This window comes from Magnolia sinica, chromosome 6 (assembly GCF_029962835.1).
Source record: "Magnolia sinica isolate HGM2019 chromosome 6, MsV1, whole genome shotgun sequence".
NCBI classification, from domain to species: Eukaryota; Viridiplantae; Streptophyta; class Magnoliopsida; order Magnoliales; family Magnoliaceae; genus Magnolia; species Magnolia sinica.
Window position 1 is genome coordinate 2,811,016 of NC_080578.1, and position 13,589 is coordinate 2,824,604.

At 37.8% G+C, this 13,589-nt stretch overlaps 1 protein-coding gene across 1 annotated transcript; it reads right to left on the reverse strand.

Annotated features, from left to right (window-relative positions):
• Nucleotides 1–906: 906 nt before the first annotated feature.
• Nucleotides 907–1,569, reverse strand: LOC131249459 (protein PELPK2-like). Its single transcript, XM_058250270.1, has one exon. It carries the CDS (start codon nucleotides 1,567–1,569, stop codon nucleotides 907–909), a length of 663 nt encoding a protein of 220 aa, XP_058106253.1.
• Between the last annotated feature and the right edge of the window lie 12,020 nt (nucleotides 1,570–13,589).

The window sequence follows — 13,589 nt, forward strand, 5'->3', positions numbered from 1 at the left end:
CAATTTACAATCAACGGTTAGATTAGCTATGGGGTTGGCCAAATGGACAATGGGTAAGTTAAATTTTAATTTGAACTTTAAAATTTAATTTCAAACATTGAGAAAAATTGGAAAGGAAGAAATGGTAGAATCACGTGTGGGACCCACCCACTAGTGGTTTCCCACAAGTGGGCTGCTCACGAGTCCATATCCAACAATGGGTATTTTATTTACTTCACCTGTTTCCAGGCAATGTGTGTGTGTGTATTTATATATAGTTTTCTTACCAGCTAAAGGCATAATGAGTCACCTTGAAAAACTTGATCGGAGGGTTTGAACCTAAGACCTCTTAGTCGAGTCAAGTAAAGACCAATCAGAGTCTCTGAGCCAACCTGACACGGCTGAAATATGGTAAAGACTAGGTCGAGTCATTGGGTTGACCCAGCCCGGTTAGATATCAAGTTAGGTTTTTGAGTTTGGATGGTCTGGTGGGACCAACGATCTCTGAACGGATTGGATGTCATGCACACATCACAGTGGGCCCATGCATTGCGTTGGAGGTTGTCAATCGGGTCTCTAATAACATATCGTGCTGGCATTCTGATGCGAAGTAGCTGTGAATGGTTTAAATGCATTAGCCATTCAGTCAATAAAACTGGTGACTGACATATTTCATCGAATGCTCAAACAAATCTCTCATAAGCAATACAAATACAAAGCAAAAGAAGAACGGCGACATGCCTTCGTGCCCCCTCATTCTCCCCTACAACTCGCACGAGCCGTGGCTCCAAAGAACAATCAAATACTAAGTAGGCCCCACAAAAAAAAAAGACCTTATACAAAACATTACTAATGATGATGATGTTTTACTAGCATCCAATGCTAATAACCACAAATTAATAGGTAGGGTGCAAGCAAGGTGGGCCATCATGGGCTAGTGGTTGATGGGGGTAGAGAGAGGAAAGGGAGAGTTGGGACTGTCGGAATGGAAGGGATTTTTGGGATGGTGGGGATTGTTGGGATGGTAGGGATTGGTGGCAATGTGCCCTTAGGCATGGTTGGGATCGTAGGGCTGGCAGGCAATGGTGGCAATGTGGGCTTAGGCAATGTTGGCCCGGCGGTTGGCTGAGTGGGCAACTGGGCTACGGGCAATGGCGGCAGTGTTGCCTTAGGCAATGTTGGCATGGCCGGCAGGGTGGGCAACTGTGATACAGCCAATGGTGGCAATGTGGGCTTAGGCAATGTTGGCACGGTCGGCTGACTGGGCAGCTGGGCTTGAGGCAGTGGTGGCAATGTAGGCTTAGGCAACATTGGCAAGGTCGGCTGAGTGGGTAATTGGGCTGCAGGCAGTGGTGGCAATGTAAGCTTAGGCAATGTAGGTGCGGTCGGCTGAGTGGGTAGTTGGGCCGCAGGCAATGGTGGCAATGTAGGCTTAGGCAATATTGGGATGGTCGGTGAGGCGGGAGGAGGGGTCACCCCCTCTTGGGTGTCCAACACATGGCGGGCCGCATGGCAATGCTGATTGATCAATGACAAGGATACAAGGAACACAGAGAAGAAGAAGAAGAAGAAGCTAGTGTTAGAAGTCATGGCTATGCAAGATGAAGGTGTTGGGAAGATTTGATGGTGGTGGTTGTAATCAGTGGTCAGCTACGGTTGGGATTTTATAAGGGGGTCTACATGATAAAATGGTTCAAGTTAGGTGGTTTGCTTTCATGTGTTGGTTGGGATGGTATGGGAGTGGGCGTTTGGGATTGTTTTGTTAGCTCACCTTCTTACCCATATTTTCAAATGTTAAAGAAAGCCAAATCACTCAAAACACGTAAACTATCTTATTATGGTTGGAGTGGAATGTTTTCTTGCTCTTTCAATGGGCCATGTGCTTTTGAGTTCCATGTGTTGGCTAATCAATATGGGGTCCATGTCGATGCACGGACTGATGATCTAGGCTGTCCGTCTGTTGGACCTACGTCCTCGAGGACCCATGAGCTCTCTTATTAGGACTGGAATCCTCTATAAAACTTGTTTAAGCGTAAAACACAAGTAATTTAGGTCCCACCATGTTCTGTATGTGAAATCCACTCCGTCCATCAGGTGTATTCCTTGATTCTGGCCCTAGTGCCATAAATCATCTAGATGTAGAGGGGCCATCGTAGTGTGTATATTGCATCAAACCCATTCATCATGTGTGATTCATCAGGATGAAGGGAAGATACAAAATCATCCTGATTTAAAACTCAAGTGGGCCACAACGCCTGACCAATGTTCCCACTCGCATGGGTGTTAGTTTTTTTTTTTTTTTTTTAAAGGAACAGACTAAAACTTCTCAAAAACTCAGATTATAAGATTAAACCCCATGAATCGCTGTTTAAATATGTCCAAGAGTTGAGAGCCAAACACGTCAGCGATTGTGTAGGGCAGTCCATGGAAAGCTCTTGGGCACCATCGTAAGGCGGAGGGAAGGGATGATCTGTGTATGTGGAAATGTTTCTACGAGGTTGGCCTCGTGGAAAGCTCTTGGGCATCATTATAACGCCTATCAGACATTCACACCATCAATTAGATGCACCCTTCCATGGCGGGCCACTGGTCTAAAAATCAAGCTAATTCGTGGTGGGCCACACCATAGACTAACGGTTGAGACTGGATGGCAACCCATTGAAACCTTCTTGATCGTTTATAAGGCCCATATAGATGTCGTTCAGACATATATCCCATCCATTATGTGTGTCACACTTGGGTGAAGGGTCACACTAAATTTTAGGCCATTCTAAGGATCAGGGCCCCCCACCAAGTGATTTTTGATGTTTTAATCATAATTTTTACATAGTTTCAGAATGTGTGGCGCAACCAAGTTTTGAATATGACTTATTTTTGGGACATCCCATAACTAGAGGGGACCCACCAAATGCATAGAGTGGATGTCCAGCACACATCACGGTGGGGCATAGAAAAGGCAACCTCATGGGATTCCCATGAGGTAGACCTTGCATGTGTGTGATGCCTAACAAAGGGATGCCCAAAGGCTCTTCCTATTATGTCAATGGCTCCTCTTACTTTAGGATAAGAACTTCTTCTTCTAGGATAAGATTTATTGTTAAGCACTTATTTACAAAATCTTTTAAAACATTTTGAATTGATTTTGTAAAACATTTTGAATATTGAATTCAATGGAAAAACCAGTCATAAGTAAATTCTTAAAAAATCAATGGATTCCAAAGCACATTTTATCAAAACCTTAAACTTTTACACATCCTGAGATTGAAGGATTAATTGGATCCAAAGCATGTTCATTCAAAAATCTAGAGACTTGGTTTCAATCCACTAGTGCAAGTGCCCAACAAGTTCAACACCAAGAGCCTATTCTCATAGAACACTCAGTCTTATGTAGAGTAGGGCGAAGACACATTAACTCATCATTATGTTTTTTAGTAAAGACCTTTCATCCCGATTCATCGTCAGTCCCCCTCAAATATGATGGCCACATCTATCGACATAATGATGACAACAAACACATCTTGTTCTACAACCTGCTAGTTGGTCAGCATAACAGGGTACTAAGATTCCATCTCAAGTTTCCAAGGATAACTAGAAGAATCCCTCTCTTTCAACTCATGTTCACACATGTTTTAATGAATTTCTATATATTAGCTAATGCATTGCAATCTATCTATCTAGGACATGGTTGTTATGATCTATTGGTAAGATCATCGATATCACATCTAATTCATCGGTGAACAAAATTTATATTGGTTTTCAGAACACAACTCCAACAATGGTCCCTCTTAAGTTGTTTAATCACAGTACTTTACATAGTGGATCCTCTCATAAGAAGGGGAACAAATTTCTTACACTTAGGGTGGAAATGTATGAGGTTGAGGTGCTTGGGTTGAGCTCATGGCGTTGTTAGTACACCCATTCATCGTCATGGGGGGCACCTGATTAATGGGTTGGATGGCATGTAGACAACATGGTGGGAACCACGGTCAATGTATGGTGGGCGTCCCCATCCCCATCACCATCCCCATGGTTCCATATAGTGTGGGCCATCTAAGCAGTACATGGGCTGAATATTGGTCCAAATGCCTAACGCCTAGAGGCGCATCGGATGGGCTCAAGCGAACCCGGACACGACCATACCTGCCCAATACCACTCCTAACTAGAAATGAGGAATGATGACATCAGAACCGTTCATCGGTAAGCCCTATCATTGATGGGTCATGCCCAAAAATCGTATACTTTAGATGATCCAAACCATTCGAGTGGAGTTTGTATGGTAAAAGGGACGATTGAGTTGACAAATACACCAATGGATTAACCATCTCCAGTTCAGCCGTTCGGGGCTGTCAGTAGGCCGGCCTGAGGTCTGTCGAAGCCTGATCGGAAAGGGAGCCCGGCCCAGGACCATGACAGCCCGAACAAAAAGGGCTGAGCCCCGACGTGATGATTATACCATGACCCGAGCATGAATCCAGCCTGAGCTTTAGCCCAAGCACCCACTTTTGTATAAGATCTAGGCTGTTCATTAAATGTGTTCATCAAATCATTAATGGGCCAGGCTGGGCCACGCTCTGGCCATGATCGTGGGCTCCTAAATGAAACCTGAGTCCGGCCCGTTGTTAAACTTGATAATTTTAGGCCCGGACCCATCCCTTGGGCCTACTATTTCAGCCCAAGAATGTCTTGAAGCCGGCCAGCCTGGCCTATTGATAGGACTATCTCCAGTAGAATAGTAGGATATTATGCAGAGCTGGATAAGTTTCTCAGTTGTCAAATGTGGTGTGACACTGGGGTTTTGAAGATGGTGGGCGTCACCTTATTGATGGCCATGCATTGTCACAAGTAGTCATGTGCAGAAGTCATATCAGTTTTGCAAAGCTCTAGAGTGAAAACACTCACTTCGCCTAAGTTTGGATTGAGTTAGAATGGCCATAGAGATGACACAAGCTCCCCATTTAGAGGTAGCTAATCCTGCCAGGGGACAGGCATTGGTTTCAGGCACGGATTTGAACAGGTCGGGCCAGGTCTACTGAGCCAAGGCCCCAGACCATTGAAAGCCCTAGAGAGGGCATGGTGGGGAGCTTTCCATTTCGAGCTAGTTTGACGGACTTTCTCCATCCAATGCCGACCCTAATTAGTTGGGACCATAGTTCAAAACCCCAAAACACCACTTTAACTCAATTGTTCGGTCTGGGTCGGGTATTTAATAACTAAATTAGGAAGATTTTATATTAATAATACATGTTGTTAGTCATGAGTGTAAAATATGGTTTATGTTTTCACGAAAACTACAAATGGCCAAGTGGTATTGACGTCCGTTCCTAATTCACTGGGTCCCGTCCGGCTTTCAAGTCTTTCTCCTTACTTTATATTTTCAAATAAATGGCATCCACTCAGCCAGTGACTCAGTTTGAGTCATGTCGAGTTGACCGAGTCAGTGATGACTTGACGAGTTAGAACTGAGTCTCATTCCACAGCGTGTTTCTCAGTGACTTGCCTCAAAATCTCTTCGAGTTGAGTTACTCAAGTTTTGAGTTGAGTCATGAAGCTTTAGATCTATGGTACATGCAGTGTTCGAAATATCGGTATAATGTATCGCTGTTGTTGGAAACATTGGAAAACGTTGAGAAATTGGTTGAATTTTTCGATGAAACTTCGGTGATTGTTAAAAAAGATATAAATATGCACTTATAAATCAAAACATTACAAAAAACAAGTACACATAATAGGTTTTCTTTGTATGAGGTCCTAATCTATGCGTCGTTTAATTGAATTGATGCAAAGATATTCAATATTTATTCATATAATTTATAAATGTAAAAAGACATGTGGAAAGTAATACATTTAAAAGCAAAAGAAGAATCATTAGATTAGGTTACAAACATTTTTAATGTGATGTTTGAACATAGATTGCAGACGATTTACTAGAAATTGAAAATTTTTGATTTTTTTTTTCAATTTTTCACAATTTAGCTGATCTCCTCCAAATATCGAAATCAAAGCTCTCAATCCATAAATTTTCATGTAGAATATGAAAAATCATGAATTTGTAACAATTTGACATTAGTTTAACATGAATTACATAAAATAAGAGCATCGAAATTTGAAAATACTCACTAGATAATATGCGGAATATATTGTACTACTTGTGCGTTTCGTATCGCACTGGTGGGATACAATATATATCGTGGGATATATCGGCCGATTTCGTCGATATTTAGAACAATGGGTACATGTGCCGTGTTCAATGTGAGCCCTATAGTAAGTTGGTTTTGTAATACGAGCATGCTCTCTCGGATTATCGTAGCCATGTGCTGTTGGTTCACACCTAATTGAATAAAGGTGCCATAAGATGCGGAGCAAGGATGTCTTTTGTGGAAGCTTTTCTCCAAATCCCCAATGTATTTAGAAAAAGGAAAAGAAGGAGAGGAATTTGATAATCGTAAGGGCATTGTTTTGTGATCAAATTGATGTAAGATGAACTAAATTATTGTACTGCTCGATTTAATTCTCCAAATAGCCAATTAGTAAACATTTAAGGATGTTCGGTGAAACATATCTTATGATATGAATTCATCACATCGATCTACTAATCGAAGGTTAGGATTTCTTGTACAACATGATCACTTTTGATTTTTTTTTTTTTTTTTGGAGGGTTAAATTCAGTAGCACATGCTATGCATACAAGCTCTATATGTATGTGTATCAGGTGTTATATGATGGCAGACTAAATAACTCTCCTTTTTCAACGGCTTTTTATATGCCTTCCACCGCTTCTTCCCTACAAGTGAATTTGCATGCGCGAGTGTATTCTAATAAAATTAGACATACCTACTAGTGTATTTTAATAAATTTATAAAAGTCGGGATCTTTTGACTCACTTATCTGAATCATAGATCAGAAACCTCTGTCCAGATATAGATACAGCCTCCCTCAGTTCTATCTACCCATTTACAAAGGCATTAGAAATGAGGCATCTCATGCCTCTTTATCTTTGAAAATGATCATAACAATACAATAATAAGAGCTTTACTATGCTTCCACACTAGTGCAATCAAGCTCACGTACGTGTCACACAAGTACTAGTACTGTCCAATAGGTTTCAGATCCAATCCATCCATCAAAAAGGAAGAACTATATTGATAATCTAGTCCAAGAATCAGTCTGATCCACTTGTCAGGTGAGCAACGGTTTCTAAAACAAATGTACAGCTCTGGAAAACTTGGCTGAAGCTTTCTATCTCATTCACCTGTTTCTAATATTGGGTCCACATGCTGAGTAGATGAGATTCATTTTTTAGAAGAAATGTAGAAGGTTAGACCAACCTGGTAGATGGATTAGATCTTGCACCTATGTGTGGTTTGCGTGTGGCATGTATACGTGCTTCATTGCAGGCGTGTGAGCTTAGGAAGCTCCAATAATTATAACATAAAATAATAAAAGGTGACGATCATTCGGTGACTTTTTACTTTTTAAAGAGAGGAGCTATGCGAGTGTACAGTACACTCGGGTCTCCACTTGCACAAGTGGGGCCCATGATCCGATAATTAAGACCATCTCCCACCGTTGATGGGACAGGTGGTAAAAAGTAAAAACCTCGTAGACTGAAAGATCACAGCCACCGATATTTGGACTTTTACCGTTAACATTGGAACCATTCTATCTGTAGGAGATTGGATCATCCTAGAAAGGAGATTTTTGGGGAATGGTCTGTCCACAGCGTGATGCAAAAGCTCAATGGTCTCGATCACTGCAATATGGGCCCCACTTACCGAAACTTAAAAACCGAGCATACTATGACAAAATGGTCGGATCGAGGATCTATTATTTCTTTTTAAAAGATCCTCCAGTACAAGATTTGACGGCTTACAAATTGCAAAAGGAGATCAAAGTTATATGGACCACCGATCTGGCTGGTGTGTGCGTGTCGTGCGAGACGAGCGCTGAGCTGTGGGCTGTACGAACGGTTCAAAGGATATCAAAGTTACATGGCCCACAATGATGCATTTATTATATCCACACCGTCCATCTATTTGGCGAGATTATTTTAGACTAAGCCCAAAAAAATCATATCCAAAGCTCAGCTGAACTAAACCACAAATCGTGGTGGGGACAATGATTTTCACCGTTAAAACATTCATACAAATATCATATTGATCAAAAACTTATGTGACCCCTAAAATGGTTTCAATGGTAAAGGTTCAATTTCCCACTGCCTTTTGCAGTGTGGTCCACTTGATCTTTAAATCTGTCTTATTTTTCAGATCAAGTCTTACAACTAGCTCACCAAATGGTCGGATGGTTTGGATATAACACATACCTCATGGTTGGACGCACAAAACTTGGTGGCGTCGACACACCAGCAAAGTCGGTGGCGTGTGGTACACCAACCGATCCGCTTCCGTGCAAAAGGCACGGTTGGAATTAAGTACTTGGATGCTGGTTAAGTACAACGAATAAAATATAATTATATTCCGTAAGTTATCGTTCCACACAAGATCACACGTATCTAAGGAAGTCAATATCTGTTTCTTCTTGCAAAGCCACACATGCTAACATGTGCACACGTGCAAGATCATTATTTAAAATAGCAAAATCTTATGGAAAAATTGATTTTTCCATAAATGGAAACGCCAACAAGATTTTATCAGAGCATTCCAACATTATTACAAATAATTTATAAAAAGATAAAAATTTAAAAATTTAAAAATTTAAAAAATAAAGAGATGATGCTAATGAAAATTACAAAAAAATAATAATTAAAAAAAAAATAAATTATGACCCTTCTGCTAAAACTTTTTTTTTGAAACAAATGTCCACATCCTATTACATTAGTTGGTTGACCCAGATGCGCTACTATATAAAGATTGATAGATCATGTGTTTCGTGATGATGTCCATATTAAAATTTAAAGTTCTTTTGCAATTAAAATTTTGAACAATAATTCTTTAAAATCTAAAATGAAAAATTTTTGAATTGAGCATGTTTAATTAGAACCTTAATGGACTACTTTTGTTGTCTTTTGGGCTTCTTATAGTTTAATTATATTAAAAATGGATCTGCAGCACGCTACCATAATTGTTTAAAAAAACAAAAGCTCAACTCGATTAGACGAGTTAACCCAGTGAATTAGACTTCTGTCTATGTGATATTTAATGGTTAAAATAAGAGATTTTTAAATTTTGCGTAGTTGTTTAAATTATTAGTGGTATACAATAATGTTTTAAATGAAAATGACGTATAGCAAAGTGGTAATGGCATGCCCACATTTTCACCATGAAGTTTGTCCAATTCAAGACATGAGTGGGCCACACCTTAGGGAAGGGGAAGGTGTAAAATCACGCTTAAGAACTCTAAATTCTCTGGGTGTAGCCGACATAAGTATTGGATTGTCCCATATTTGGGGAATCCATCCATGCTGGTCTGTCGAGTCAGATAACTAGATTGGATGGTGTATACACCCCCGGTGTACGCTACACACATTTTGGACGCTTTTAACGGTAAGACTTTCTATCTCAACTGTTTCCTTGGTGTATCCCATTTGAGATTTTGAATGGGCCAGATTTTTAGATATTGTAGAAAAAAAGTTGGGGCACCTGATGGACGGGTTGGATCTCATCCAGGTAAGGCCACCATCAATGTCAACAAATATTCACGTCTCCACTTGACTACGCCTGAGCACGAAAGCCTTTTGTTTCTCTGGGTTGACGGTGTAACGGGGACCGGAATTATCTGGAACAGTCAATCTTTGTGGGCCCAGTTATCCATCAGGTCCGATCCTTGAAGTAAGGCCTAGAAAGAAATATCAGCCCAATCCAAAACTCAGGTGGACCAAGCCACATAGCTAGGAACAATAGGTGAGGGGGACATCAATCATAAGCTTGTGTGCTTCTCACGTGCATCTCACGAACCCGTTCATCACGTGCATCTCACTAGTATAAACAAACACTCAAAAAATCATCCTGATGCCCCACCGATTGAAATTTAGGTGTGTTTTACAGGTTTTCCCTTGGTGTGGTCCACCTGTGTTTTGCACATGGTAGTTTTTGGAAATGGGTTGCACTTTAACTACCTATTACATGGAGCCCGTGTTACACAACACCCTGTGGGACCTACCTTGATGTTTATAGGATATCCTCTCCATCCATTGGTTTCTTCAACTCTGGATTAGATGTGATTACAGCAATGAGACAGATCTAGGACGCAAGTGGGCCACAATACACGAAACGGTGGGAATTGAACGGTTGCGGCCCACAAAAGTTTTGGATTAAGTTGATATTTGTGCAGTCCCTTCATCCTAGTGGTTATCACCTTATGAACCCATAGGATGGCATATACACGTCACATATGGGCCCCAACAACATATCAATGGTGGGTGTTCAATCTTGTAGTTTGATCCAGCTGACTCTCAGAATCTGCCTATTTTTTGGATCACATCCTAACAAGAGATGAGAACCTAATGGATGGAGTGGATGTAACATAGACTTCACGGTGGGCCCCATTGTCACGCCCAGAAATTCAGGTACCTGAATAAGGTATTTGGGACCCGAATCCCAAGGTTCGTGAGTTATAATATAATGATATTTCTTACAATCCATCTGAATTCAATCAAATTCAATAAATATTCAACGTCATTTAAAAGAAAATACTACTGAAATGTTTATTAAATTCAACTCTCTTGATATATTTTTTTCTACATCAAAATTTAGAATATAAATTAAACTTAAATAACAAAAACTGAATTGAATTTAAACTAAACCTAATTTTCTAGAAAAAAATAAAACTAATAGTAGAGGCCCATTGCTCATAGTATTCCAGCTCTACACTTGTGCATTTTTTAGTAGGATGAGCATAACAGCTCAGTAAGGTCATTTCTTATCCAAAATTTAACATGTTCAGATAATATCATTTTTTTTAACAATGGAGAAAAATATAATACAAATAATGAATTTAAGTAACAGAAATGTGAAAATGCGATGCATGTGATAATTTCCATGAATTCTCATAACGATTATATCATTTCTTACAACACCGTATCCAAGTGGGTGGTCACGTTGCATTAACGCCCACGCACTAGTACCTCATGGTGATGGACCCATTTATACGTTAGCTGGTCAGACTACTACTCCAGTTATACCTCTGATGTATGTTCGCGCACACAATTGTACTCATACGCTGTCATAAAGGAGACTCCAAAGAATCTAGTGGGTTATAGGGTCTTTCACCCAAGGGACACAATTGCCCTACTTGCTGGCTTTAGGATTTTTCACTCAAGGAACATAATTGCCCTACTTGCTAGCTTTAGGGTCTTTCACCCAAGGGACACGATCGCCCTACTTGCTGATACAAATTTATATATATATATATATATATATATATATATATATATATATATATATATATATATATATATATATATATATTACAATTAAATAATCAATAGAAAAGCATGAATAACATGAACAATTCTAAAATCAACAAAAATAAATAAATAATAATTTAATAAATCAAATTTCTACACTATAATGGAGGTTTTATACGAGGTGCATAAATTCGATGTTATTAAAATTTAGTTTTTGAAATTTGTTAAAATATCAAGTTGATTTTTATAATAGTGCTGAAAAATTTACAAGAACTCTAAAAATGCTGAAATACCAATTTTGTCTCAAAATTTGAATTTTTAATTTATTTACTTATTTACAATGTAAGTAAATTATTTTATTCAAAATTTAAATTTCTATTTATTAATTTAGAAAAGTTTAGTTGTACCTTATATTTAAATTATTATTATTATTATTATTTTATTTTTATAACTTAAACTAGAGTCTAAATTAGAATAATAATTAGAAGTTTGAATTAATATCATAATAAATTTTGACTTAATTAATTTAAGAAATCATACAAGTCAGAGTTTATAATACTTACCAAATAACCAAAATTTTGAATTATAATTAATTATTTTTAAAGCCTTCAAAATCACTTTAAATTTAGATTTATATTAATTTAATTCTTACAACAAAATAATAATAATAATAATTTTTAATTTCCAATTAGTATAATTAATATTAATTCTCAAACTCTAAAAAAATTAAAATTTTAATTTAACTGCTTGTTAATAATTTAATTGTAACCACTTTACTTTAAATTAAAATAATAAATTATTTTAATATTTGAAATTTCACTCGATCTAGATTAATTAAATTAAATTAATTATTACTTAAGAAATTAAATACATATATTAAACAAGGCTTAAAATTTACAAATTAATTTAAGTTATTAATTCTATTGTTTTACTAAAAATAATTCTGAGTTAAATTTAACAATTCTGATATAAAATAATAAAATTTATCTGTATATATTATATTACATCTGACTTAAAAAAAATTCATAACTTAATTTGAACATATTCTATTTTTAATCATTTACCTTTATATAAATGAATTTTAAATTTTAGGAATAACTCATTTTAATTTTAATATTAACAAATAATTTTTTATATATAAAATTTCTAAATTAAAATATAAACTTAGATAAATTGTTTATTTTAATTTGTAAATTGTCGAGTTGTGTGGGCCCCACCGTGATGCGTTTCGAACATCTACCCCATCAGTTAGATGCACCATTCCATCGTGGGCCTAGATCTCAAAAATCAAGTCAATCCGTGACTTGTGTGGGCCACACCACATATAGAAGTGGGGAGGGGCCGTGCACCATTAAAACATTTATAATCATTTTTTGGGCCCACCGAGATGTGGTTTGCAAATCCAGCCCATCCATTATGTGTGTCCCACTTGCATGAGGGTTCAGACCAAGTTTCAGCAGCATTCAAAACTCAGGTGGGCCCCACCAAGTGCTTTTATATATTTTAACGGTGTCTTCACATGATTTTAGATGGTATGGCCCACCTAAGTTCCGCATACGGTTGATTTTTGGGATATCCCATAATTTAGAGGGGACCCATTAAATGTACGGTATTGATGGTCGACATGCATCACGGTGGGGCCCACACAGCTCGACTTCATGGGAGCTTATTGTGAGGTCGAGCGCATGATACCTTTTCCCTATGTATATATAAAAAAATTATTTCAACATTAAATATGAGAAATATATAAAATAGAAATTTATAAATAAGTAGGATTCCCTACATAATAATCAACTGACAATAATATTCCTATCAAAATTTTGGAATAGAAAGCATAATAATTAACTGAAAATGATAAACCTTAAGATAAGATCACCTACTTTAAAAGTCTGATAATCCGCCCCACTCTAATCTCTCTCTCTTCATCTATAGAGCCCTCTCTCTCCCTCTCTCTATTTTTGATTTGATTGTTTCTCTCATTTCTTTCTTTCTTTTATTATTATTATTATTATTATTATTATTATTATTATTATTATAAAGATGTCCGTAATGGAATAAAAGAGTGAGGATTATGCAACGGTTTCATTTAGTGAGAGGGATCAGCGCCCATTATCGAACGAAAAGGAAGGAAAAATGGAGAAAGTGGTTTAATTGGCGTGCAGAAGATATAATTTTTATTTTTATTTTATTATTATTATTTTTTAAAGATACGGTGGGTCCTACTAACGATAATATAAATCTACTCCA

Excerpts from the sequence above, each read along its gene's own strand:
- LOC131249459 (XM_058250270.1), bottom strand. The coding sequence starts at position 1,569 with ATGACTTCTAACACTAGCTTCTTCTTCTTCTTCTTCTCTGTGTTCCTT.